General features: G+C 35.3%; 1 protein-coding gene across 1 annotated transcript in view; it reads left to right on the plus strand.

Annotated features, from left to right (window-relative positions):
- LOC123250119 (sodium-coupled monocarboxylate transporter 1-like) overlaps positions 1-26176 on the plus strand; it is a 183521-nt gene that overhangs the window by 63228 nt on the left and 94117 nt on the right. The window contains exons 6-8 of the mRNA XM_044679155.1: positions 6382-6522; positions 9246-9375; positions 12297-12385. Of these exons, the coding sequence (XP_044535090.1) occupies positions 6382-6522; positions 9246-9375; positions 12297-12385 (360 nt within the window). The remainder of the gene's footprint in view (positions 1-6381; positions 6523-9245; positions 9376-12296; positions 12386-26176) is intronic.

A 26176-nucleotide genomic window follows, 5' to 3' on the forward strand; every position in this document is an offset into this window, starting at 1 on the left:
TGATGGGTAGGTGATCCTTGGTTGTAGAACCAGTTCTCTTGCCTTTCTGAATATCATATTCCAAGCCTTGTGGTCTTGTAGTGTTGAGGCTGCCAGATCCTGTGTGATTCTGATTGGTGATCCTTGATACCTGAATTGTCTCTTTCTGGCTTCTTGTAAAATTTTTCCCTTTACTTGGAAGCACTTGAATTTGGCTATTATATTCCTTGGGGTTGTCTTTTCAAGGTTTAGTGTATAGGTTGATCTATGGATCCTTTCAATGTTTATATTGCCCTCATTTTGTAGAACTTCAGGGCAGTTTTGCTGAATAATTACTTTTAGTATGTAGTCCAAATTTCTATTAATTTCTGTTTTTCCAGGAAGACCAATGATTCTCAAATTGTCTCTTCTAGACCTGTTTTCTTAATCTGTCAATTTCTCAGGGAGATATTTCATTTTCCCCTCTATTTTATCAGTCTTTTGACTTTGCTTTATTTGTTCTTGCTGTCTTGAGAGATCATTGGCTTCTACTTGCCCAATTCTGGTCTTCAGAGACTGGTTTTCTTTTATAATCTTATGATTTTCCTTTTCAGTCTCATCTATGCTCTTTTCCAGCTGTTTAATTTTGGTTTCCAATTGTGAGTTTCTGTCTTTTAAATTGTTAATTTCATTTTGAGCTATTTCCCACTTCTCTTGCCAAATCTCTTCCATCTTTCTCATCATCTCAGATTTTAACTCTTCAAGTGCTTGTGACCAATTTTCATTTTTTGGGAAGGTTTGAATATGATTACTTGTTTATTCTCCTCTGCTGTTTGCTCTGTTGTCTTGATTTTTTCTGTGTAAAAGTTGTCAAGTGTTAAAGATTTCTTCTTGATTTTTCTCTTTTGGGGTTCTTGTGACTGACTTGCCATTATTATTATTTCTTTAAGTCTGGGTGAGGCAGACAGGCTCTCTGCCTATGGAGGTGAGGAGCAGTTTTCACCTGAGTCACTATGCTGTGCACCCTCTCAGCTTTATTCTCACACCAGGGTTGGTCTGCACTCTTTAGGCTCCTGAGGTCTCAAATCTAGTTGTTCTCAGAGTCATGCCTCCTGGTGGTCCCCTTGCTTGCTCCTCTGCCTGAAGCTCCTTTGACAATCTCAGGGCTGAGAATTTCCACAGTCATGCACTCCTCTTCACTGGGTCCCCACCAAGGTCCACGCCTGTGTTCAGGGTGCAAGTCTGCACACCTGCACTTAAGGTCTGTGTTCAAAGTCTGGTTCTTTAGCCTCTTGGGGTCTTAAGTCTTGCTGCTCTCAGGATCAGGTCCTAGTGATCCCGGGTAGCTGCCAAGGACTTAATGGCTGCCCCGAACTTGCTCTAACTGTTGTGCACTGGCTTTGGCCCTATAAGTAGTGTGGGGGTTAGGGGGTTGCTCAGCTCATGTTTTAGTGAGAGCTATTTCACCCCCTTATAGCATGGAAATGCCCCAATCCTATGAACCTTCAATGCTGTGCCCTTTTGTGGGGTCCCTTCATTCATCTGGGTTTGTTTTTATGTCTTCTTGAGGAGTCGTCCTATATGTGTGGGTTAGGAGAGGTTAAGCAGCTACTTTTTACTCTGCAGCCATCTTAACCTGGAAGCCAAGTGATGTTTTTCCAATTGTTTACATCTAGTTTTATTTGCATGAAGAATATTTTGTAGTAATAATGTTCATATAATTCTTGAATTTATCTTGGCAAGTAGATTCCCAGGTATTTAATTTTGTCTAAAGTAATTTTAAATGGAGTTTCTCTTTGTAACTCTTGCTACTGGATTTTGTTGGAAGATAAAAGGAATGCTTCTTATTTATGTGGATTTATTTTGTACCCTTCAACTATGCTAAAGTTATTGATTATTTCTAATAGTTTTTAATTGATTTTCTTGGATGCTCTCAGTATACCATCATGTTATCTGTAAAGAGAGATAGTTTAGTTTCCTCATTCCCTACTTTGAGCCCTTCAATTTCTTTTTCTTTTCTAATTGCTACTACTAGCATTTCTAGTACATATTTTATTTCACCTATCAAACTACCACAAAACATTTTTATAAAATTAGAAAAAAATATAACAAAGATCATCTGGAAGAACAAAAGATCAATGTCAAGGGAAATAATGAAAAAAAGTGAAGGACAGAGGTCTCACAGTACCAGAACTTAAACTGTACTATAAAGTAGTGGTCATCAAAATTATGGTACTGGCTAAGAGACAGAAGGGTAGATCAGTGGAATAGAATAGGGATAAATTATCTCAGCCAGCTAGTGTTTGATAAGCCCAAAGATCCTAGCTTTGGGGACAAGAACTCACTATTTGAAAAAACTATTAGGAAAATTGGAAAACAGTATGGGAGAAGTTAAGTTTAGATCAACATCTTACACTCTATACCAAGATAAATTCAAAATGGGTAAATGACATAAATATAAAGAGTGAAATCATAAATTATATGAACATAGAATAGCATACCTTTCAGATCTATGGGAAAGGAAGGGATTTAAGAGCAAGCAAGATCTAGAGAATATTACAAAATGTAAAATAAATGATTTCAATTATATCAAATTAAAAAAAAAGGTTTTATACGTACAAAACCAACGCAACCAAAATTAGAAGGAAAACAACAAACTGGGAGAACATTTTCATAACAAAACTATCTGACAAAGGTTTAATTTCTCAAATATATAAAGACCTAAGTCAAATTTACAAAAAATCAAGCCATTTCCCAATCAACAAGTGATTAAGGGACATGAATAGATAATTTCCACATGATGAAATCAAAACCATCAATAAGCACATGAAAAAGTTTTCTAAATCCCTTCTGATTAGAGAAATGCAAATTAAAACAACTCTGAGGTACCAACTTGCACCTAGCAGACTGGCCAATATGGCAGCAAAGGAAAGTTATAAATATTGGAGGGGATGAGACAAAAATTAGGACACTAATACACTGTTGGTGGAGTTGTGAATTAGTCCAACTTTTCTGGAGGGCAATTTGGAATTTTGCAAAACAGGTTTTAAAAGAATGCTTGTCCTTTGATCCAGCCCATAGCACTGTTGAGTTTGTACCCCAAAGAGGAGATAATAAGGAAAAAGACTTATACAAAAATATTTATAGTGGGGCAGTTGGGTAGCTCAGTGGAGTGAGAGTCAGGCCTAGAGACAGGAGGTCCTAGATTCAAACCTGGCCTCAGCCACTTCCCAGCTGTGTGACCCTGGGCAAGTCACTTGACCCCCATTGCCCACCCTTACCACTCTTCCACCTATGAGACAATACACCAAAGTACAAGGGTTTAAAAAAAATTTATAGCCATGGTCTTTGTGGTGGCAAAAAAATTGGTAAATGAGGAGGGGTGTCCATCGATTGCGGAATGGCTAAATAAATTGTGGTATCTGATGGTGATGGAATACTATTATACTTAAAGGAATAATGAACTGGAGGAATTCCATGTGAACAGGAAAGACTTCCAGGAATTGATGGAGAGTGAAAAGAGAAGAACCAAGAGAATACTGTACAAAGACTAATACATTATGCCATAATCAAATGTAATGGACTTCTCTACTTGAAGCAATGCAATGACCCAGGACAATCCAAAGGAACTTATGAGAAAGATTGCTATCCACATCCAAAGAAAGAACTGTGGGAGTAGAAATGCAGAAGTAAAACATATGATTGATCACATGGATTGGATGGGGATATGATTAGGGATTTGACAATAAAAGATCACTACAGCAAATATGAATAACATGCAAATAAGTTTTGAACAATGATACATGTATAATCCAGTGAAATTTCTTCTCAGCTCTGTGAGTGAGATGGAAGGGGCAGGAATCATGAATCATGTAACCATGGGAAAATATTCTAACTAAAAAAAATTTTAAATGAAAACATATGTTTGTAGTGGACCTAGTCCATATTCTATTTATTCTATTGCATTTTTTCTGGCTTCATTCAGCCACTCATGCAAAGAAGTGAAATAAAGGCATCAGATGGTGAGAATAATCCACGTCCAAGGCTTAGGAGGATAAGACTGACAAGAAGAGAATTAATAAAATATCGAGAAAAGAGGATAGAAGACAAGTGTAGACTTGAATTTGTTCACCAAAAGTCAGGATGAGAAAGAGTAGTGTAGGTTATGTTAGAGTGATGGCCTCTGAAAAAAGTGAGGCATTCCTTGAGTTACTGAAGGGGGGCGGGGTGTCATAGTCAGGAGAAAAAAAAAACTAGGTTAGAGATCTCAAGGTGGAAGGAGAGGTAGAATGCTAAAAAATTATCAAATAAGGAACTTCTAAAGTTCATGAACATAGAAGTTGTGCATTTGTGGATAATGGAAAGATTTTGAAGGTGAGACCATGTTATTTCTGTTAGAAACTTAACTAGAGTAGAAACATAAGTTAAAGAACTAGTTAAGTTAGAGTATTTGAAATTAATTTGAGGGCAGAAGTTGGTGAATGTGAGCTAGACACAAAATTCATTGAGGAAGGTAAAATGTGTCTATTTTCAGTAAGCAATAGTCACTAGAATCTTGACTGGGTCATGATTCTTGTCTAAATTAACCTCAAAAGTGGAGGGAGGTTCCTGAGTGTAGATAGAAGAGAGAGAGAGTCTAGAAGTTGTAATGTAGATAAAATATTATAAATCCCTCATTATAAAGTCTTAGAGGATGCTATTGAAATTGCATTTAGTGCCAGAAAGGGTAGATGAGAGATTCCTGCATGGAAAATTTTGTTTGATAATCCAGGACTTAAAGAAATTAATAATTTGTTTTCTTAATTAAAAATCATATGTGTTTATTTGTATGTAAATATATTTATTATAAGACAGTATAATAGATTCTTTGGAGTTGTAGAGGATCTGGGGCCATATAGGCTGGCTTTACCCCTTCTCCCCCTTTTTCTAGTTTTCATTTGAAGAAATTGAGATATCTATTAAGGTTATAGGATTCATGTAAGGTAAGAGAGACAGATTCATATTTGAAGCCTAGACCCACTGATTTTAAATCCATTTCCCTATCTGCTCTGTCATAATACCTGGTCAAAAATGCCTGGAAAAAAGTGAACAGTTGCATAAAATCCACAAATTGACTTAATGGAATTTCGATGACTTTGCTCTCTTATCTATGATATCATTATATTATCATAGTTGATAGTTTCTGAAGAGTGAGTTATACCTTACTCAATTACTTTCTGCCAGAAATAGAGACCTTAATTGCCAGACTTTACTTTCTTTAATGGCTAAAAGCCATGAAATGCTATGATTTTGTAGAATAATTGGATTTAAGTCTGGATAGGAACTCAGACATTATCTTGTGTAACATCCTCATTTTATAGTTGAAACTGAAGCCTAGAGAGAGGAAGGGCCTTGTCCAGAGTCACACCAATAGTAAGGAACAGAGCTAGAATTTTTACCAGTCTTCTAATTCTATACTTTGCCACTTTTCTTAAATTATCCATAGGGTTGGTATTATGATCCATATCTTTTGTAATTTAATTGCCATGATACATTGTACCTCTCTTGTGAATTGGGCAGTCCCTTTCATTATGTCTTGAATGTGGGAATTCAACAGAATCTCAAGAAAAGTCATGTTCTTGAGAAAGAATTGGAGATTGAAGGGATGTTCATCAGTTGGGGGAATGGCTGAACAAATTGTGATACATGTTGGGGATAGAATACTATTGTGCTATAAAAAATGATAAACGAGATCATTTCAGAAAAAAAAGCTGGAAAGATCTGAAGGGACTGAAGCAGAGCAAAATAAGCACAGAACCAAGAGAACATTATACATAGTAATAGCAATATTATATTAGATCAACTATGAAAATTGGCTTCTTTCAGCAGTGTAAAGATCTGTGACAAATCTGAATGACATGATGGAAAATGCTATACACTTCCAGAAAGAACTGTTGGATTCGGATAGATATGAATCAAAGCATATTATCTTTCACATATAGATATTAATGAGTTTTATTGTGGGGTTTCGGTTAAGAATGAGTGTGTTCTTACAACAATGACCAATATGGAAGTGTGTTTTGCATGATAATAAAAAGTAAAAAAAATTAATTCTTCAGTATTTTTTTCATTGCACATGTCCTATTTAGTTGGCATTGATATATAAATTATGATGCCTTAGCAAGGATAAATTGGTGACAACTTTTAGTTGAGCAGATGAAAAATTTTATCTCTTAGTAGGAATTCCTTTACATAGATATATAAAAATATTTGAGTCTCAGTCGCATTCAAGTCTCTTAGTAGTTCAAATATTCATATCTAGATAATTTAACTTTCCAAAGAGCAAGACTTTTTTTTTCTGAGCTTGATTCAAAATGCTTTGGAGTTATGTTTTGTTTCTGTACCACTTTGAAATTCTGATTTTCCTGAATTGTTTTTATGTAGCTTCGATCCTAATCCTTACTTGGACAACAGTTTCTGGACAATTGTAATAGGTGGGGCCTTCACGTGGACTGGCATCTTTGGTATCAACCATTGTCAAGTGCAGAGATATACATGCTGTAAATCCAAATTCCATGCGAAATTGTAAGTCCACATTTCATGTATTTGTAATTAATAGTTAAATTGTCATTAATCTTTGACTAAGCTCTAAAAGAGGCTAACGTAAGAAAAAAAGATAATTTAAAACTGTTTAAAAACATTAATAGGCTAAATAAATCTGGGGTTTATAATAACTTGATTTCATTTTTTCAATTTTTTAAGTCACTATAAAATATTAATCCTATGAGATGATTCATAAGTGAGCTTTGAATTTGTAAGCATTATACAAAAATTCTGTTTCCCTTCCAATTTTGTTTTCATCCTTTTATCCCTTGTTATTGGTTTTTTTTCAAGCCTTATCTTCTGATTTAGAATCAATACAAATATTGTTTCCAAAGCAGAAGAGTGGTAAGGGCTAGTAAATTGGGGTTAAGTAACTTTCCCAGGTTCACAGAGTGAGGAAGTGTCTGAAGCCATTTTTGAATTCAGGTGCTTTGACTTTAGACTTGGTTCTTTATCCACTGAACCACCTACCTTCCCCCACAAACACATAACTTGTTAATTTTTTTATAATGTTCATTACTGTCTCTATATGACTGAAGATCAATATTGGACTAATAGTCATTTCATACATTTACAAAGACTATCCTTCAAATCCATTGCTCATATTATATTGCACCACTCTATCTATGTGGGGTAGATCATGCCTCTCTTAGATCGGGAGTATATCAAAAGTGGAGAAAAGGGGCATCAAAAGGAATTAGCAAGGAAGAAGGTATACTTTTTTAATTGGAAATTTTGTCCAGGATTATCCCAGTAGGTTTAGTTATGTGAGAAACTGGTCCAGAGTCTATCTTTCTGTTAAAGAAAAAAAACAGACTTTGTGACAAAATTGTTTTATTTTTTAATGAGTAAAATCAGTGGACAGAAAAGACAACTAGATTTTATTATATATGTTCCTAGGAACTAGTGGAAAGAAATTTGTTACAAGATCTCAATAACTTATTTAACTATTAATGATGCACATAACAATGGTATAACTTGTGCTTGCCACTCTCCCTCATTTCCTCATTAATTTTGGACACAAATTATTTGTATTTAATTAGGAAGTTGATTTCTGAGGTCTTCTTGGAAAAACTAGAATAATTAGATGAGGCAAAAGTATTACTTTTACTTTCTGATACTAATACAATAAGGACGATGGATGATCTTAACAAATTTTTTTTAAATGATTACATTAGCAATTGATTCACTTGTATATATTTCCTCTTTTAATGACACATTAATAAAATAAACATTGGGCAAGTATGGTATATTTGTCAGTCAGTAATCATTTATTAAGTATCTACTATGTGCCAGAAACACTGTGATAAGCATTTGAATTTTTTTCTTAAAAGAAAGACAAAAGGGGGTAGTTGGAGGTTCAGTGGATTGAGAGCCAGGCATAAAGGCAGGAGGTCCTAAGTGCAAATCTGGCCTCAAACACTTACCAGCTGTGTGACCCTGGGCAAATCACTTAACCCCTATTGCCTAGCCATTACTAGTCTTCTGCCTTAAAACCAATATGCAGTATTGATTCTAATATGGAAGGTAAGGGTTTAAAAAAAAGAAAAAGAAAGACAACCTATGCCTTTAAAGAATGTACAACTAAATGGTAAACTAAAGGGAAGCTGAAAAGCAAGGGTGAGGAGGAAGTAATGAAAGCCAAGTCTAAGGAGAGGAAATGATTAACTTTTGTGTCCTCCTCAATGAAAGTGCTGGGGAGAATTTCAGTGAAAGTTTGATGCATTTATTAGAATGTGAAATCATTAAAAAAAATTGCTCTTGGCCCCAGCTGAATTGAAATTATACACCTTGCATAAATCTTGTGGATGCCCTGGAACTTAGCATTCATATCTTGTGTTTGTTCAAGCCACAGAATCCTTGACACAGCCTTTGTTTTATTGGCTTAATTTTTATAATTTAGTCTTGGGCTATTCAGCTGAGGGATTTATATTAATTTTGGTTGTGATAACCTAAGCTGGAATCCCTTTTTTGGATCCAAAATAGGATCTATTTTTTTTTCCTAGATTGAAAAGAGACCCAGGAAGGCACACACACCATATAGGAGAGAAATTAGCTGTTATATAATAGAATTCAATGAAAATGCCACCATCTAAGTTTATACTCTAACAACGTTTGATCATATGGATACATTCTTATTGGCCTTAGATATAACGAATACAGCTTCTTAAAGGAACAAGAGTGTAGGAGAAAATGTTGAAAATTAGAGGGGAATGAACAATTAGGTGGCACAATGGTTAAAGAGCCAGACCAGGAGATAGGAAGAAGGTAGGTATTGGGTTCAAATTTGATCTCAGATGCTTCCTAGCTATGTGACTGTGGACAAGTCCCCCAAGCCCATTTTCCTAGTCATTGCTTGCCCTTTTGTCTTAAAGTTGTTATTAAGAGAGAAGAGTTAGGGTTTTTTTTAAAAAGAAAAATCAATTAGAAGGGAAATATTTTAAGCAAAAAATTACTATACAATTCAGTAACAAAACTAAATGCAACTTTTTGAAAAGATGACTAAAATGAGTGTCAAATTTCACGGTGGGTTAGGTGAAGAATGGAAAAAAGAAAGTAAATTGTAAAGAACAAGGAATTCTTGTTGACGACCATGTAAGTTATATAGACAATTTAATATTGATAATATAATAGCATTTTTCAAGGTGATATATTTCTTTTTCTTTTGAGTAGAAATCATTTTTACTTTTTCCTTATATCTTTAGGGCCCTTTATGTAAATCTTATGGGACTTTACATTATTATTATTTGTGGAGTGCTGTGTGGATTGTCATTGTACTCTATATATCATGCCTGTGATCCTTATGAAGCACATCAAATTAAACAAGAAAATCAGGTTTAGTATTCAAATGATTATAATCCTATTGTCACATCATTCAATAAGGGGCAATGTGATGTATTGAGAAACAAGAATCAGTTGTAAGGAAATAAGAAAAAACTTCCCAAATTGGAAATTTCTGCAGTATGTTCATGTTGGTTTTAAGGGAAAAAACTGAAGGTATTTTTATTATTCTTGTACACAATCTTTATCTCTTTTAATTTATTTTTTATTTAAATATTTTCCTATGGTTACATGATTCATGTTCTTTCTCTCTCCTTTTTCTCTCCCACCTCCCAGAGCTGATAAGCAATTCCACTGGGTTATACATGTATTATTGCTCAATAGCTATTTCCATTTTATTCATTTTTGTATTAATCCTTTAAAAACCAAAACCCTGAATTCAATACCTATATAAACAAGTGAAAAATCAAATGTTTTCCTTTTGCATTTCTACTCTCACAGTTCTTTCTCTGGATGTGGATAGCATTCTTTCTCATAAGTCCTGGATCATTGCATTGCTATCAGTAGCAAAGTTGATTACCTATGATCGTCCCACAATGTTTCAGTCTCTGTGTACAATGTTCTCCTGGTTCTGCTCATTTCATTCCACATCATTTTGTGGAGGTCCTTCCAACTTCGATGGAAATGAAGCAGAAGTTCCTAATTGCGCAGTAGTATTCCATCACCATCATATACCATAGTTTGTCCAGCCATTCCCCAACAGAGGGACACCCCCTCATTTTCCAATTTTTTTGCCACAACAAAAAGTACAACTATGAATATTTTTGTACAAACATTTTTCATTATTAACCCTTTGGGGCACAAATCTGGTAGTAGTATTTCTGGATCACGGGGTTTGCACTCTTTTAAAGTCCTTTGGACATAATTCCAACTTGCCTTTTGGGGGATGGTTGTATCAATTTACAACTTCACCAGCAATGTATGTGTTCCAATTTTGCCACTTCCCTTCCAACATTTATTATTTTACTTTACTTTCATATTGGTCAATCTGCTAGGTGTGAGGTGGTACCTCAGAGTTACCTTGATATGCATTTCTGTAATTAGGAGGGATTTAGAACATTTTTCATATGGTTATTAATAGTTTTGATTTCTTCACCTGAAAAATGCCTATTCATATCCTTTGACCATTTTACAGTTGAGGACTGGTTTGATTTCTTGTATATTTGACTTAGTTCCTTAGATTTTAGGGAAATTAGACCTTTGTCAAAGAATTTGGTTATAAATGTTTTTCCCAGTTTGTTGCTTCTCTTCTAATTTTGGTTGCATTGGTTTTGTTTGTACAAAACCTTTTTAATTTAATATAATCAAAATAATTAATTTTATATTTTGTAATGTTCTCTATTTATTGCTTGGTTTTAAATTCCTTCCTTTCCCATAGACCTGACAGGTATACTATTCTATGTTCAGTTAATTTATTTATGATTTCACTCTTTATATTTGTCACTTACCCATTTTGAATTTATCTTGGTGTACAGGGTGTAAAGATGTTGATCTAAACCTAATTTTTCCCAAACTGTTTATTTCCCAATAGTTTTTGTTAATTAGTGAGTTCTTATCTCAAAAACTAGGATCTTTGGGTTTATCAAACACTAGCTTGCTAAGATCATTTAGAACAAGTCTATTCCATTGATCCACCCTTCTATATCTTAGCCAGTACCATATTGTTTTGATGACCACTGCTTTATAATACAGTTTAAGATCTGGTACTGTTAGGCCACCATCCTTCCATGTGAACTGGAAAGACCTCCAGGATTTGATGCAGAGTGAAAGGAGCAGAACCAGGAGAACATTGTACACAGAGTACATTGTATACATTATGGCACAATCAAATATAATAGACTTCTCTACTAGCAGCAATGCAATGATCCAGGACAATTCTGAGGAGGTTTTTTATGAGAAAAAAACACTATCCACATCCAGAGAAAGAACTGTGGGAACAGAAATGCAGAAGAAAAACATGATTGATAACATGGTTTGATGGGGGAATATGATGAGGGTAATGGCACGAAAAGATCATTCTGTTGCAAATATGAATAATATGTAAATAGGTTTTGAACAATGATACATGTATAATTCAATAGAATTGCTTGTCGGCTCTGGGAACAGGGAGTGAAGAGAGGTGGGAAAAATAATAAATTGTGTAACCATGGTAAGCTATTCTAAATTAATTAATTAACAATAAAATAAAATAAAATAAAATAAGATAAAATAAAAATAAAGGCAAGAAAAAGTTAGCCAGTGGAGTTTGTATTCAGTTCTAGAGGCAATAGGAACCTCTGCACTTGGTTGAGAAAAGAAGTTAGTGTAAGATATTTGCTCAAGGAAAATTATTTAAGCAGTCGTATGTAGGAGAGACTGGAGTGGGGAGAGGCTTGAGGCAAGAGAGAGCAATGAAGAGGCCATGCAGGAATCTGGGAAGCAGGTAATATTGTCTGAAGAAGGATGGGAGCTGGGTACTTGCAGAGGAGGCATTCTAAGCAGCGTCTGAGGTGGAATGAGGGAGTGTTGGAGAGTCAAAAATATTGCCAAGATTTCAGCTGGTCCTATGAGACTGGAAGGTTGGTGGTACCTTTGACAGAAAAGAAGGGGGTGGGTTTGGAAGGAAAAGTTTTCTGCCTTAGACATGTTGAGTTTGGGACTTTGAGGCTTACAGGAGATGTCAGGGCTAGATGGTAGGATGTCCACATCATCTGTGTAGAGATGAAAAAACCCTGTAGCTGACCAGGTCACCATGTGAGGAAAAAGAGCAGAGAGCTTTGGGGAGTCCTCCCTCTTCCTTCCAGTTAAGGCAGAGGGAAGCTTATTAAGTTGGTGAATCAGCAGAGGAGACTGAGAAGGGACAGTCAGGTAGTAATATTTGCAACTCTGACTATATGACATTAAAAAGCAATTAATTTTGTCTTTTTATTTCCTAGATCGTGCCATTCCTAGCAGTGAGTATTCTAAGGGTAGAACCAGGACTTCTAGGACTTTTTGTGTCAGCTGCTTATAGTGGAACATTGAGGTAGGAATGAAATTTTTGTGGTGTCTTATGAGAACCTTCAAATATCATTCAGTTGATCAGATTATATAGTCATACTGTTAGTTTATTCTGGTAATTATCCTAATTACCAGTCATATTGTTAATTATTCTAATTTATTCTATAAATTCTATATAACTTTATAATTTGAAAACATTTAAAGATTTGAAGAGACCTTAGCAGTGCCAACACTCCTTCTTACTATGTATCCATGTGCAGTTAATAGTAGTTATCATTTATATTACACTTTAACATTTGCAAATCACTTTTCTCACAATAACCTCCCAAGGTAGGGATTTTAAGTATGCTCATTTTATAGTTGTATAAAACTGAGCCTCAAAAAGGTTAAGTGACTTGTTCTTAGTCACACTGCGTCGAAGGCAAGTTTCTGGACTTTCCTCCCTATAACATCTGGTGCCTCTTAAATTCTCTAGACCACAATTTCCTCATCTATAGGAGTGGTGGGGTCAGTTTAGATGATCTTTGCTTCTGCCCTTCAGGCTATTAGTCAAGTGGATCTGGTATTTAACAGGCTGGGCTTGGAGATTGAATGTAGGAAAAAGGGATTTCTCAGAGAAGAGACAGTTAAAGGTAAAGGAATGGATATTCTGGTGGAGCTGACTCCTGGCATCCTGAAACCATCCCTGGATTAGCAGTGAGAATCCCAAGTAAAGCCATCCTCAGGTCCTTAGCTAAGCTGACCAACCTGGCTGGAACCAGGTTGGGAGGAACTTTCCCCTTGTGACTCCACGACTGCTTTCTTTGGGCCCTGTCTTGCTCAGATATTAGAAGAGTTTGTGGCACATCATCAGGGCTAAATAAACTGTTGTGGTTCTTATTAGACATTGCCTGGGGCTATGTCTTTGTCCCTGTTTAAAATTTTTTCTTTTCCATCTCATTGAGTTCTAGGTCTCTTCCTTTTCTTTCCTTGTAGATAATTCCCATTTTTTTCCAGGATCTCTAAACATTTTTTATAAACTGTAATCAAATTTCAAGCTATCTAGGGTATATTTGGGATAAATGTCCCATTCACCCTACAAAGTCAGCATGTGTAAAACTAAACTCATCTTTCTCTCAAAATCTCCTGGCATAATAATTTCCCATTATATTATATATCACAATTCAACACTTTGTGGGCACACATTTTTTTAACATTTTATTTAGACTATTTTTCTGTGGTTATGTGATTCATGATTCCTCCTCACCTCCCGCCCCACTCTTATCTCCTCCCTCCCAAAGCAGAAAAGCAGTTCCACTGGGTTATACATGTATGATTGTTCAAAGCTTTTTTCCATGTTATTCATATTTGCAGTAGAGTGATCTTTTAACATCAAAACCCTAATCATATTCCTGTCAAACTATGGGATTGAACACATGTTTTTTCTTCTACTTTTCTGCTCCCACAGTTCTTTCTCTGGATGTGGATATTGTTCTTTCTCATAAGTTCCTCTAGATTGTCCTCAGTCATTGCAGTGCTTCTAGTAAAGAGGTCTATTGCATTCAGTTGTGCCATAATGTATCAGTCTCTGTATACAATGTTCTCCTGGTTCTGCTCCTTTCACTCTGCATCAATTCCTGGAGTTCTTTCCAGTTCACATGGAATTCCTCCAGTTTATTATTCCTTTGAGCGCAATAATATTCCATCACCAACAGATACCACAATTTGTTCACCCATTCCCCAATTGAAGGGCATACCCTCGTTTTCCAGTTTTTTGCCAACACAAAGAACTCGGTTATAAGTATTTTTGTATGATCTCTTTAGGTTACAAAACCAGCAATGGTATATCACTGGATCAAAGGGCAGGTATTCTTTTAGTGCTCTTTGGGCATAATTCCAAATTGCCATCCAGAATGGTTGGATCAGTTCACAACTCCACCAGCAATGCATTAATGTCCCAATTTTGCCACATCCCCTCCAACATTCATTACTTTCCCCTGCTGTCATTTTAGCCAATCTGCAAGGTGTGAGATGATACCTCAGAGTTGTTTTAATTTTCATTTCTCTAATTATTAGAGATTTAGAATACTTTCTCATGTGCCTATTGGTAGGTTTGATTTCTTTATCTGAAAATTGCCTATTCATGTCCCTTACCCATTTACTGATTGGGGAATGGCTTGATTTTTTGTACAATTAATTTAGCTCCTTATATATTTGAGTAGTTAGACCTTTGTCAGAGTTTTTTGTTATAAAGATTTTTTCCAGTCTGTTGTTTCCCTTCTGATTTTGATTGCATTGTTTTTGTTTGTACAAAAACTTTTAATTTAATGTAATCAAAATTATTTATTTTACATTTTGTAATTTTTCTAATTCTTGCTTGGTTTTAAAATCTTTCCTTTCCCAGAGATCTGACAAGTATACTATTTTGTGTTCACCTAATTTACTTATAGTTTTCTTCTTTATATTCAAGTCATTCACCCATTCTGAATTTATCTCGCTGAAAGGTGTGAGATGTTGATCTAAACCTAATCTCTCCCATATCGTTTTCCAATTTTCCCAGCAGTTTTTGTCAAATGGTGGATTTTTGTCCCAAAAGTTGGACTCTTTGGGTTTATCATAAACTGTCTTACTTACCCCAAGTCTATTCCACTGATCCTCCCTTCTGTCTCTTAGCCAGTACCATATTTTTTTGATGACCACTGCTTTATAGTATAGTTTAATATCTGGTACTGCTATGCCACCTTCCTTCATGTTTTTTTTTATTTCCCTTGATATTCTTGATCTTTTGTTCTTACAAATGAACTTTGTTATAGTTTTTTTTTCCTAATTCAGTCAAAAATTTCTTGGCAGTTTGATAGGTATGGCACTAAATAAGTAAATTAATTTGGGTAGAATGGTTGTTTTTTTTATTATGTAAGCTAATCCTACCTCTGAGAAATCAATGTTTTTCCAATTACTTATATCTAGTTTTAACTGTTTGGAAAGTGTTTTGTAGTTGTGTTCATATAATTCCTGTGTTTGTTTTGGTAGATAGATTCCTAAGTATTTTATATTGTCTAGGGTGATTTTAAATGGTGTTTCTCTAACTCTTGCTGTTGTGATGTGTTGGAAATATATAGAAATGCTAATGATTTATGTGCATTTATTTTGTATCCTGCAACTTTGCTAAAGTTGTTGATTATTTCCACTAGCTTTTTAGTTTATTATCTTGGATTTTTTAAGTAGCCCATCATATCCAAAATAGTTCTTAATAATTACCTTAATTTCCTCTTCATTAGAGGTAAGATCACCTTTTTCATATTTGATACTGTTAACTTGATTTTCTTCATTATTCTGTTTGATTAGATCAACCAGTACTTTATTATATTTGTTTTTTCCAAAGTATCAGATCCTAGTCTTATTTATTAGTTCAATAGTTTTTTACTTTCAATTTTATTAATTTCTCCTTTAATTTTTTAGATTTTTCAATTTAGTTTTTATCTGTGGATTTTTAATTTGTAAACCCAATCCATTGATATCCTCTCTCTCAATTTTGTTGTAATAGGCCATCAGAGATAGATAGAAATTTTGCCCTGAGTATGCTTTGGCTATATCCCATAGTTTGATATGTTTTCTCCTCATTTTTTTTCTTTAAGGAATTCCGTAATTGTTTCTATGATTTGCTTTTTGACCCACCAGTTTTGAAGAAGTAGATTATTTAGTTTCCAAATAATTTTAAATTTGCCTTTCCATGGACCTTTGTTAAGTATAATTTTTATCGCATTATGATCTGATAAAGTTTCATTTACTATTTCTGCTTTTCTTCATTTGTTTGCAATATTTCTATGCCCTAGTAACATGGTTAATCTTTGTATATGTTCCACATGCTACTGAGAAGAAGGTATATTCTTTTTTATCCCTGTTCAGTTTTCTCCAAATATCTATTAACTCTAATTTTTCTAGCATTTCATTCACTGTCCTTCATTCTTTCTTATTTATTTTTTTTGGTTCAATTCATCTAGTTCTGAAAGGGGGAAGGTTGAGATCCCCCCATTAATATGGTCTTACAATCTATTTCCTCTATAAATTCCTTAAATTTTTCCTTTAGAAATATAAGTGCTATACCATCTGGTATATAAATGTTTAATAATGCTAGTATTTAATTGTTTATAGTTCCCTTTAGCAAAATGCAATTTCCTTCCTCATCAATTTCTGCTTTAGCTTTTTCTGGTATCATGATTTACTATCCCTCCTTTTTAGACTTTTTTACTTTAGATGACACATAATAAATTTTGCTCCAGCCTTTTACCCTGAATCTATCTGTGTCACCCTGCCTCAAATGTGTTTCTTGTAACCAACATATAGTAGGATTCTGCTTTTTAATCTGGTTTTTAATCCATTCTGCTATCCACTTCCATTTACTAGGTGATTTCATCCCAGTCACATTCAGCGTTATGATTATCAACTGTGTATTGCCCTCCATCATATTATCCCCTTTATATCCTACTCTATTCCCTTTCACTCTGTTCCTCCTCACCAGTGTTTTGCTTTTTGTCACCCTCCTCCTACTTCTCCTCCCTCCACTTGCTTCCCTCTTCACTTTTCTTATTCCCCTTCTAATTCTCTGTGGGGTAAGATAGAATTCTATAGCCCACTGATCATGGTAAGATAAAATTCTGTACCCCAATGAATATTCTTGTTTTACCCTCTCTGAGCCTTTTACAATGAGAATAAAGTTTAATCATTGCCTATCACCACCCTTCTCTTCCCCTCTTTATAATGATTTTTTTATTCTGATTTATTTTTATATAATTTACCCCATTCTATCTATCCCTTTCCTTTTTTCTCAGTGCAACTCTCTCAGGATTTGATTATTTTACATATCATTCATATGGATATATGTGTCATACACTCATATTATTCTATATTATCACATTTATTAGATACATCATATCATCATAATCAGTTTAGTTCTCCACCCTCTTTATGTGTAAATTCCTTCTATCTTCCCTAATACTAAGAGTCATTTCTGAGAATTATGGATATTCTCTTTCAATATAGACATATAAACATTTCAACCATAATGAGTCCCTTAGATTTTCTCTTATTTATCTTTCTGGATTTCTCTTGTGTCTCATATTTGAACTTCACATTTCTTGTTTAGGTCTGGCTTATTCCTCAGGAATGTCTAGAAATCTTAGTCTTGTGGAATATCCCTTTTTTCCTTGAAAGAATGCACTTAGTTTTGCTGGATAGATGACTCTGGGTTGTAAATTCAAGTCCTGAACATCATATTCCATGCCTTTCAATCCTTCAGTGTAGAAGTCTTTAGGTCCTTTGTGATTCTGATTGTAGCTCCATTGTATTTGAATAATTTCTTTCTGGCTGCTTGTAGTATTCTTTCCTTGTCTTGGTGATTCTTGAATTTAGCTATTACATTCCTGGAAGTTATCATTTTAGGATTTCTTTCTGGAGGAGATCTGTGAATTCTTTCAAGTTCAATTTTGTTTTCCTGTTTGAGGATTTCTGGGCAGTTATCTTTGATAATTTCTTGTAATATGATGTCTTAAGTTTTTTTTTTTTCTTGATCATGGATTTCATGTATTCCAAAAATTCTCAAATTCTTTCTCCTAGATCTATTTTCTAGGTTACTTGTTTTTTCAATAAGATATTTCATGTTTTCCTCTGGTTTTTTTCATCCTTTGATTCTGCTTTATTGCTTCTTTATTTCTCATGAAATATCATTAGTTTCTAGATGGTCAATTCTGATTTTTAAGGCCCTGTCAACTTTTGGTTCTTCTTTGTCACTCGGCCCATTTCTTCTTGCATCACTTTCATTTCTCTTCACCACCTTTCCTTTCCCCCTCTTGATTGGTTTTTGAAGTGTTTTTTGAGTTCTTCCAGAATCTGTTTCTGATCCATATTTTTCTTTTGGACTTTTCATGTGTTTCCTTTGCTTTCATTGTCCCGTTATGTGTCAATACCTTGCTCTTTGTCTCCATAAAAATTATTTAGAGTTAGTTGCTTTTTTTGTTGTTTGCTCATTTTCCCTATGTAATTATAGTTAGACTTGAAGGGATGATGTGATGGTCTGAGAGCTGAGAGCTCAGAGATTCCCCTCCCCCTGCTGATTCAATTGACCCTTCTGATGCTAATAGTTTAAAGACTTCCCTTAGCTTTGGATCACACTCTGATCTTGATTTGGCCTATGACTGTGTACTTGATCCAATCAGGCACACCTTTGATTTTCCCTGTCTTAGAGCTCCACCATGAGCTTTAGGCAAAAAAAGTTACTTAGTACTATCAATCACCCCAAAGTGTGAACTAAATCCTTATCTCAAGCCCAGACTAGAATTCCCTGGGCTGGGGCTCTGGATTTCTCCACAGGTTTGAAATTTCAAAGGGTACTGTGTTGGCTTGTACCTATACTTGCCCAGGTAGGATGTTGGCTGGGCCATAGTTTCCCAAACCTTGGGCAGCAGATGTGGGGTGGAGGGGGGTATAGCTTACACTTGTCTTGCTCTTCCCTCCTTGCTAATAGCTTCTTGTTAGCTCTGTTCTACTCTCACCCCTCTGTCCCAGATGTTCTTTGCCTACCTTTTGGGTTTTCTGTTCTTGAAAGTTCTTTTACTCTGTCTTCTTGTTGGTTCTTTCACTCCTGTATTCATTTTGTGGTGATTCTTGTTCTAAAACTCACGTTGGTCCAATTGTTTTTCAGTTTTCCTAGTAGCTCTTGTTAAATAGGAAGCTATTCCCCAAGAAAATTTGATCATTTATTTTTTTCCAGGTTTGCACTATTCTATACTTTTCCCTATAACAATTAGTTTTATGGCCTTTAGTCATGTCTTACTCTTTGTGACCCTATTTGGGGTTTACTTGGCAAAGATATTAGAGTGGTTTGAATTTCATTCTCCATTTCATTTTACAGATGAGGAAATAGAAGCAAATAAAATAAAATGACTTGCCCAGGGTCATAGATCTATCTAGTAAGTGTGTGAGTCTGGATGTGAATGCAGGTCTTCCTGATTCCAGGCCTGACATTTTATCTATTGCATCACTTTGCTACCATAATTTTAATACTCAATGTTTTATACTATGCTTTGAATACTGTAAGTTCTGCTTTTCCTTCATTCTTATTTCTCCTCCATTTGCCTTTTGTAACTTCAAATGAATTTTCTTGTAATTGTGTTTTATCCTAGACTTTAGTTTGTTTACTGTTTGGCGTAAAACTAAAATTATAAATTAATTTTGATAGGGTTGATCATTTTTTTCCATTTAGGCACAACCCAGTGAATATTTGCTTTTGATATTGCCACTATACTGGTCTCTTGAATATGTCAGGGGCTGTACACTTTGTATCTTGGCTCTGGGTATTCTTTCTCTCTATCCCCTAGGCTTGGAAGACTCTCCTTCCTTTGCTCTAACTCAGTGGTTCCCAAACTTTTTTACTTAGTGCCCCCTGTCATATGCTATCACCACCCTCTTACAGTTATTCACTGCCCCCAAATGCACCTGTGGCCATCACCGCTCCTCTGGATCGCTGCAGCACCCACCAGGGGGCGGTGGCACCCACTTTGGGAATCACTGCTCTAACTAATGGTGTTCTGGCTTCCTTTAAGTCCTAATTGAAATCCTACCTTCTTCAGCACCCCTCTTAATTCCAATGTTTTCCCTTTTTTGTTCATATTCTATTTGCCCCATATATAGATTGCTTTGTAAGTATTTGTTTACATGTTTGTCTCCATGAGATTGTGAGCTTCTTGAAGGCAAAGACTGTCTTAGGACTTTCTTTATATCTTCATCATTTAGCAACATGGCACATAGTAGGCACTTAAAAACATTAATGTAAGGGAATGTGGCAAAATTTGGACACTAATGCATTGTTAGTAGAGTTGCAAATTGATCCAACCTTCCAGAGGGCACTTTGAAACTGTGATAAAAGGCTGTAAAACTGTTCATACCCTTTGGTCCAATAGTACCACGAGTAGGTTTGTATCTCTAAGAAATAAAAAAAAAAGGGGGGGGAAAGACCTATTTGTACAAAAATATATATAACAGGTCTTTGTTGGGGCAAATAATTGGAAATTGAGGAGATGCCTATTAATTGGGAAATGACTGAACAAATTGTGGATTATGATGGCAATGTAATGCTAATGTACCATAAGAAGAGATAAGCAGGATGATTTCAGAAAAAAAGCTGGAAAGACCTACATTAACTGATATAAAGTGAAATAAGTATAACCAGGAGAACACTGCATACGATAACAGCAGTATTGTATAATAATCAGTCTTGAAGGACTTAAATATTCTCAATAACAAAATGATCTAGGATATTTCTGAAGGACTTATGACAAAGAATGCTATCAACCTCCAAAGGAAGAACTGTTGAAGTTGGAATGCAGATCAAAGTATATTATTTTTCTCTTTAGTTTATTTGTGCTTTTATTTTAGTGTTTTGGTTTTATTGTGAGTATTATCTTACAACAATTACCTATATGGAAGTATGTTTTGTATGACAGTACATATATTTCCCTGATGGAATTGCTTACCATCAGTGGGCATGAGGGTAGAGGGAAAGGAGGAGGAAGGGAGACAATTTGGATCTTAAAAGTTTGGAATACATATTTTGATAATTATTATATGTAATTGGGAAAATAAAATATTTTCTTAAAATGTTAAATTAATAACTCATAATGGTGTCAGGTCAAATGGGTACAAAGTATTTGAAGATAATGGAATTGTGAATGTGGCTAATTCAAAGTTTTAAGTCTTTCTTTACCATGTTGTTATTATTGTATTTAATGATCTTGATTTTGTTCATTTCTCACTGCCTCACTCTTCCTAATGTCTTTTGAAAATGTTTCTTCCATTTCATTCAGTGTAAAAATAGTCCATTATAATCACATGTCATAGTTGGTTTATTCGTTATGTAATTTGTTGGTACCTTCCCCTACCAAAAGCCCTGTTTAGGGATTTTTCTTTATTTTCCTTTTAGTCATATGTTAAGGATCTACTTTCTGAAATTAAAGTTGTTTTGCTCATGACTCTTCTTTTCCCTATTTTTGTTCTTTGTCTAACCATGTTCTCCCTGCCTCTATTCCTTCCATTTCTCCACATATATCAAACTTTTAGCATATGTAAATATTTATGTTTTCAGCCTTCCTTTTTCTAGATCCAGTGAGACTAAGGTTCATTTGGTGCTTGCTCTTTTTACCCCTTTCTCCACACTTGTGTATTCAAATCAGGCACATCAATTGTAGAATTGTTCATCTCCTTTTTTTTTCCTTCTGTCCTAATCCTATTGCCATCTCTTTTATATTCCCTCATGAAACCATCAGATTAGAATCAGAGTATCATCAGCTCCTCTATTTATCTTATTCAATTCCATTACTGCCTTTGAAATATTAAAATCCTGAAGAGACCCTAGTTTTTCTCTTCAATCAGAATGTTAGCACTTCATTAATTAGCCCCTTCTAATTTTCTAAGAAATGTTTTGTTCTATCTTTCTTTTTACCCTGTAAATGTAAAGCTCCATAGTTTCTATTTAGCTATGTTCTTTTCCTCAAGAATTCTTGAGAATCTTTTTATTTTTCCATGTCCTAATAGAAATTTGACAGATTCAGCTTAAGTGAATGGGATGCATTTTTTCCCGTGGCCCAAGTGGGAATTTGTTTTGCTTGAATGTGCATATATATTCATTAAAATGATTTGTTTTTTTCTTTTTAAACTTAATGATGAGGATGTAGACTTGAAACGACCACACCAATGCAACTATCAATAATATGTAAATAAGTCTGATTGATCACACACATGTTAAAACCAGTGGAAATGTGCATTGGATACGGGGAGGGGGCTATTATATCAAAGGGAGGGATGAAGGGGAAAGAAAAAACAAGAATTGTGTAACCATGGAAAATTTTTCTAAAAAAATAAAATATTTATATTAAAAAAGTAAAATAAAATAAACTTAATGATGAGGTAGAAAGGGGGAAAAGCTCTTATTAATTAAAAGTTAAATTAAAATAAAAGTCTTCCTCTTCCATTAAAGATCCATTATTGTCCCTATAGAATTATATAAAACTGTGCTGGGTAAGTTGTCCTTGATAACGGTGATCCTATTTGTTCTTTAGCATATTATTTTTTTAAATCTCTTCTCATTTATAGCAGAAGCTGCTAGGTCTTATGTGATCCAGACTGTGGTCTCTTGATATTCAGTTCTTCACTTATGGTTTTTTTTCTGTAACTTTGAATCTCTAGATTTTAGCATTTGGCATTTGGCATTGTGGCATTTCTGCAATTTTTTCTTTAGGAGTTTCTTTTAGAAGGTGATTCTAATTTCACTGAGGCTAACCTGTATAAGAAGACTAGCAAATCCAACAGAACTCCCGAGGTGGCTGATAGGACTGATCATAGCAATAATCATCTGTTATTCAGATCCAAACCTAGGTCAGGAATTGGTAGAGCTCACACCAGAATGGTAGGCATCAATCAGACGTTGCCCTGTATCAGACCACTTTAGGGATGCAGAAAACTTACAGGTCTCTAGTCTAGCTCTGAGATCCGGGAATAAAACAACAACCGTTACCTCAAAAAAGCAGCATCAGGACCACCCAGAGCTTCTTTCCAGAAATGTACAGAGCCTTAACATCAAGTGCAGAGTCATGATGTAGGCTTAAAGAACAAGCAAAAAAGAACTCCCACAAAACAAAACAAAACCTTGCTGTGGTTCCAGGGATGCTTCTTCTAGAGAAGGTGGATTTCAGCTAGTAAGGTCAGATTTGAACTCAGGTCTTTCTGACTCCATGCCTGGCTCTCTAATTCACTGTTACACCTAACTAAACTAATTATAAATGTGGTAGAATATCAGTGGACTATAATAAATGATGAAAAGCATTGGAAAACTTAATAGGAACTGGTGCACAGTGAAATAAGCATAATGAGAACAGTTTATACAGAAACAATCAGGGGAAAAGACAAATCGCTGTGACTAAATGAGGAATTCTGATCAGTTTGATGATCAGCCAAGAACCCAAAGGGACTCCTAACAGAGAGGTACAGGACTCCACCAGGCTTAGTGCTGAACTGGGTTCTGCTGGACTAAAGAGATTTTTGTTTTTCTTTCATTCTCATATGGAGCTGGGCTGGGAGAGAGAGAAGGAGGATTTTTGCTGATTGAAAAAAATATAATCTAAACTTTAAAAAAGATCTTCAGAGAGCATTTATCATCTTATTTGATCCTCATCACAATCCTGTGGAGTCAGTGGTATTATTAACAATATTTTACAGATGAAGAAACTGAGGCTGAGAGAAGTTGAGTTACACAGTGTTGGAGGCAGAATTTTGAATCATGGTCTTCCTGATTCAACGACTAGTGCTCTAACACTGTGCTACCTAGTCCTTGCAATATTGCTAATTAAACATTTAAAATGTTTAAATATTTTGAGCTTTCTTTTTTGGACTTTTGTTGGAATTTCATTTCTTCTTATGTCCATTAACCCTGGGTGTAGCCCAAGGTTTGTCTTAGGTCATCTTCACTTTTCTCTTTGTCTATTCTCCTTGGTTCCCAAGTCCCATTGTTTTAATCATTGTATCTAGGGATATGAGTAGTCTTCTAAATAAAGCACTAGATTTTGAGTCAGGATGTAAGTTCAAATTTTAACTCAGACAATTATTAGCTGTGTGATCTTGGGAAGTCATTTAACTTCTGTCTGCATCAGTTTCCTCATCTGTAAAATAGGGATGATAATAGCATCTTCTTTCAATAGGGGTATTGTGAATATCAAGTGAGATGTGTAAAGCACTTTGCAAGCATTTAAGTGCTACACAAATACTGCCACCAGTACGATCATTGCTCTCTTTTGCTAGCCTTAGTCTTTTTCTTGAGCTGTATTCCAAAATAATTAATAGCTCCCTGAATATTTCTATTTTTTTTAAATAATTTTTATTTTGTGGAAAAGTTATCATGGTTACAAGATTCATGTTCTTACTTTCCCCTTCACCCCCAAAACTCCTCCCCCATAGTTTTAACATGCATCCTTTCAATGTCTATATTGCCCTCTTGTTATAGAACTTTAGGGCAGTTTCGCTGATTATTTCTTTTAGTATGGAGTCCAAATTTCTATTAATTTCTGCTTTTTCAGGGAGACCAATGATTCTCAAATTATCTCTTCTAGACCTGTTTTCTTGATCTGTCAATTTCTCAGTGAGATATTTCATGTTTCCTTCTATTTTGTCAGTCTTTTGATTTTGCTTTATTTGTTCTTTTTGTCTTTAGAGATCATTGGCTTCTACTTGCCCAGTTCTTGTCTTTAGAGACTAGTTTTCTGCTATATTCTTTTAATTTTCCTTCTCGATTTGGTCTATCCTGTTTTCCAGCTGTTTGATTTTGGTCTCCAATTTGCTTGTTAATTCTTTTGATTTGGGGGAATCTTTTTCTAATTGCCCAATTCTAGCCTTTAGAGACTGGTTTTCAGTTATAATCTTTTGGTTTTCCTTTTGAATCTGGTCTGTTTGGTTCTTCAAGGCTTCCAGCTGGTCATTTCTGGTTTTCAATTTGCTTATCAATTCATTTGATTTCTGAGCCTCACTTTCTAATTGGAAAATTCTGCCTTTTAAATTGTTATTTTCTTGCCAGTTCTCTACCATATTTCTCATAATCTCAGATTTCAACTCTTCAATAGCTTGTGACCAGTTTTCATTTTTTGGGGAAGGTTTGGATATGATTACTTGTTTGTTCTCCTCTGCTGTTTGCTCTGTTGTCTGGATTTTTTCTGTGTAAAAGTTGCTGAGTACTAAAGATTTCTTCTTGATCTTTCTCTTCTGAGGTTCTTGTATCTGGCTTGTCATTGTTAGCCCGGTGCCCTCTCAGCTTTATCCTCATGCCCAGGGTCTGTCTGCGCTCTTTGGGTCCTGATGTCTCAGGTCTAATTGTTCCCAGAGTCAAGCTTCCTGGTGGTCCCCTTGCTTGTTTCTCTGCCTGAAGCTCCTTAACAGTCTCAGGGCACTGCTTCCACTATCTTGCACCCCGCTGCACTGGGTCCCCACTCACGGTCTGTGCCTGTGCTCAGGATCCATGTCTGCAGCTACAACTGCGCCTGCACTCAGGGTCTGTATTCAAAGTCCGCACGTTCATTAGCCTCTTGGGGTCTCAAATCTTGCTGCTCTCAGGAACAGGCCCTGGTGGTCCCAGGTAGTTTTCAAGGACTTAATGGGTGCCCAAAACTTGTTCTATCTCTTGTGTGCTGGCTTTGGCCCTATAGGTGGTGTGTGGGGGAGGGGGTTGCTCAGCTCCTCTTTTAGTAGAGCTATTTTACTCCCTTTTAGCATGGAAATGCCCTAATCCCACGTACCTTCAATGCTGCGCCCTGTTGTGGGTTTCCTTTGTTCGTCTGGATTTTTTTTATGTTCCCTTGAGAAGTCCTATATGTTTCGGTTAGGAGAGGTTAAGCAGCTACTTTTTAGTCTTCCATCATCTTAATCCGGCCCCCTGAATATTTCAAATTGAAAGTCCCATAGGTATCTCAGAGTCACCATGTACAAAAATTCTTTCCCCTAGAAATTCCAAACTGTTTTGTTTTATATCTCAGCACTTAGCTCTCTTTCTTGGGCATAATCAGCCCTTAATAAAGGCTGCTTATTTGATTTTATACTCTCCTTATGGACAGTAGGTGAAGTTTAGATGTACAAGTTAAGTACAAATATTTTTAAGAAGGCAGTTAAAATTTTCTTAATCAGGTTGTTGCAAAAATGTTGTCTGCATTTAACAGCATCTTTAGACAATATCCTAACATTCCAGCAGATGGTGTCATTAGCATAGGATATTAGAGAGGATTCTTTGGTAGTAATTGAGACTGGACAG

Source organism: Gracilinanus agilis, chromosome 5, assembly GCF_016433145.1.
Source record: "Gracilinanus agilis isolate LMUSP501 chromosome 5, AgileGrace, whole genome shotgun sequence".
NCBI classification, from domain to species: Eukaryota; Metazoa; Chordata; class Mammalia; order Didelphimorphia; family Didelphidae; genus Gracilinanus; species Gracilinanus agilis.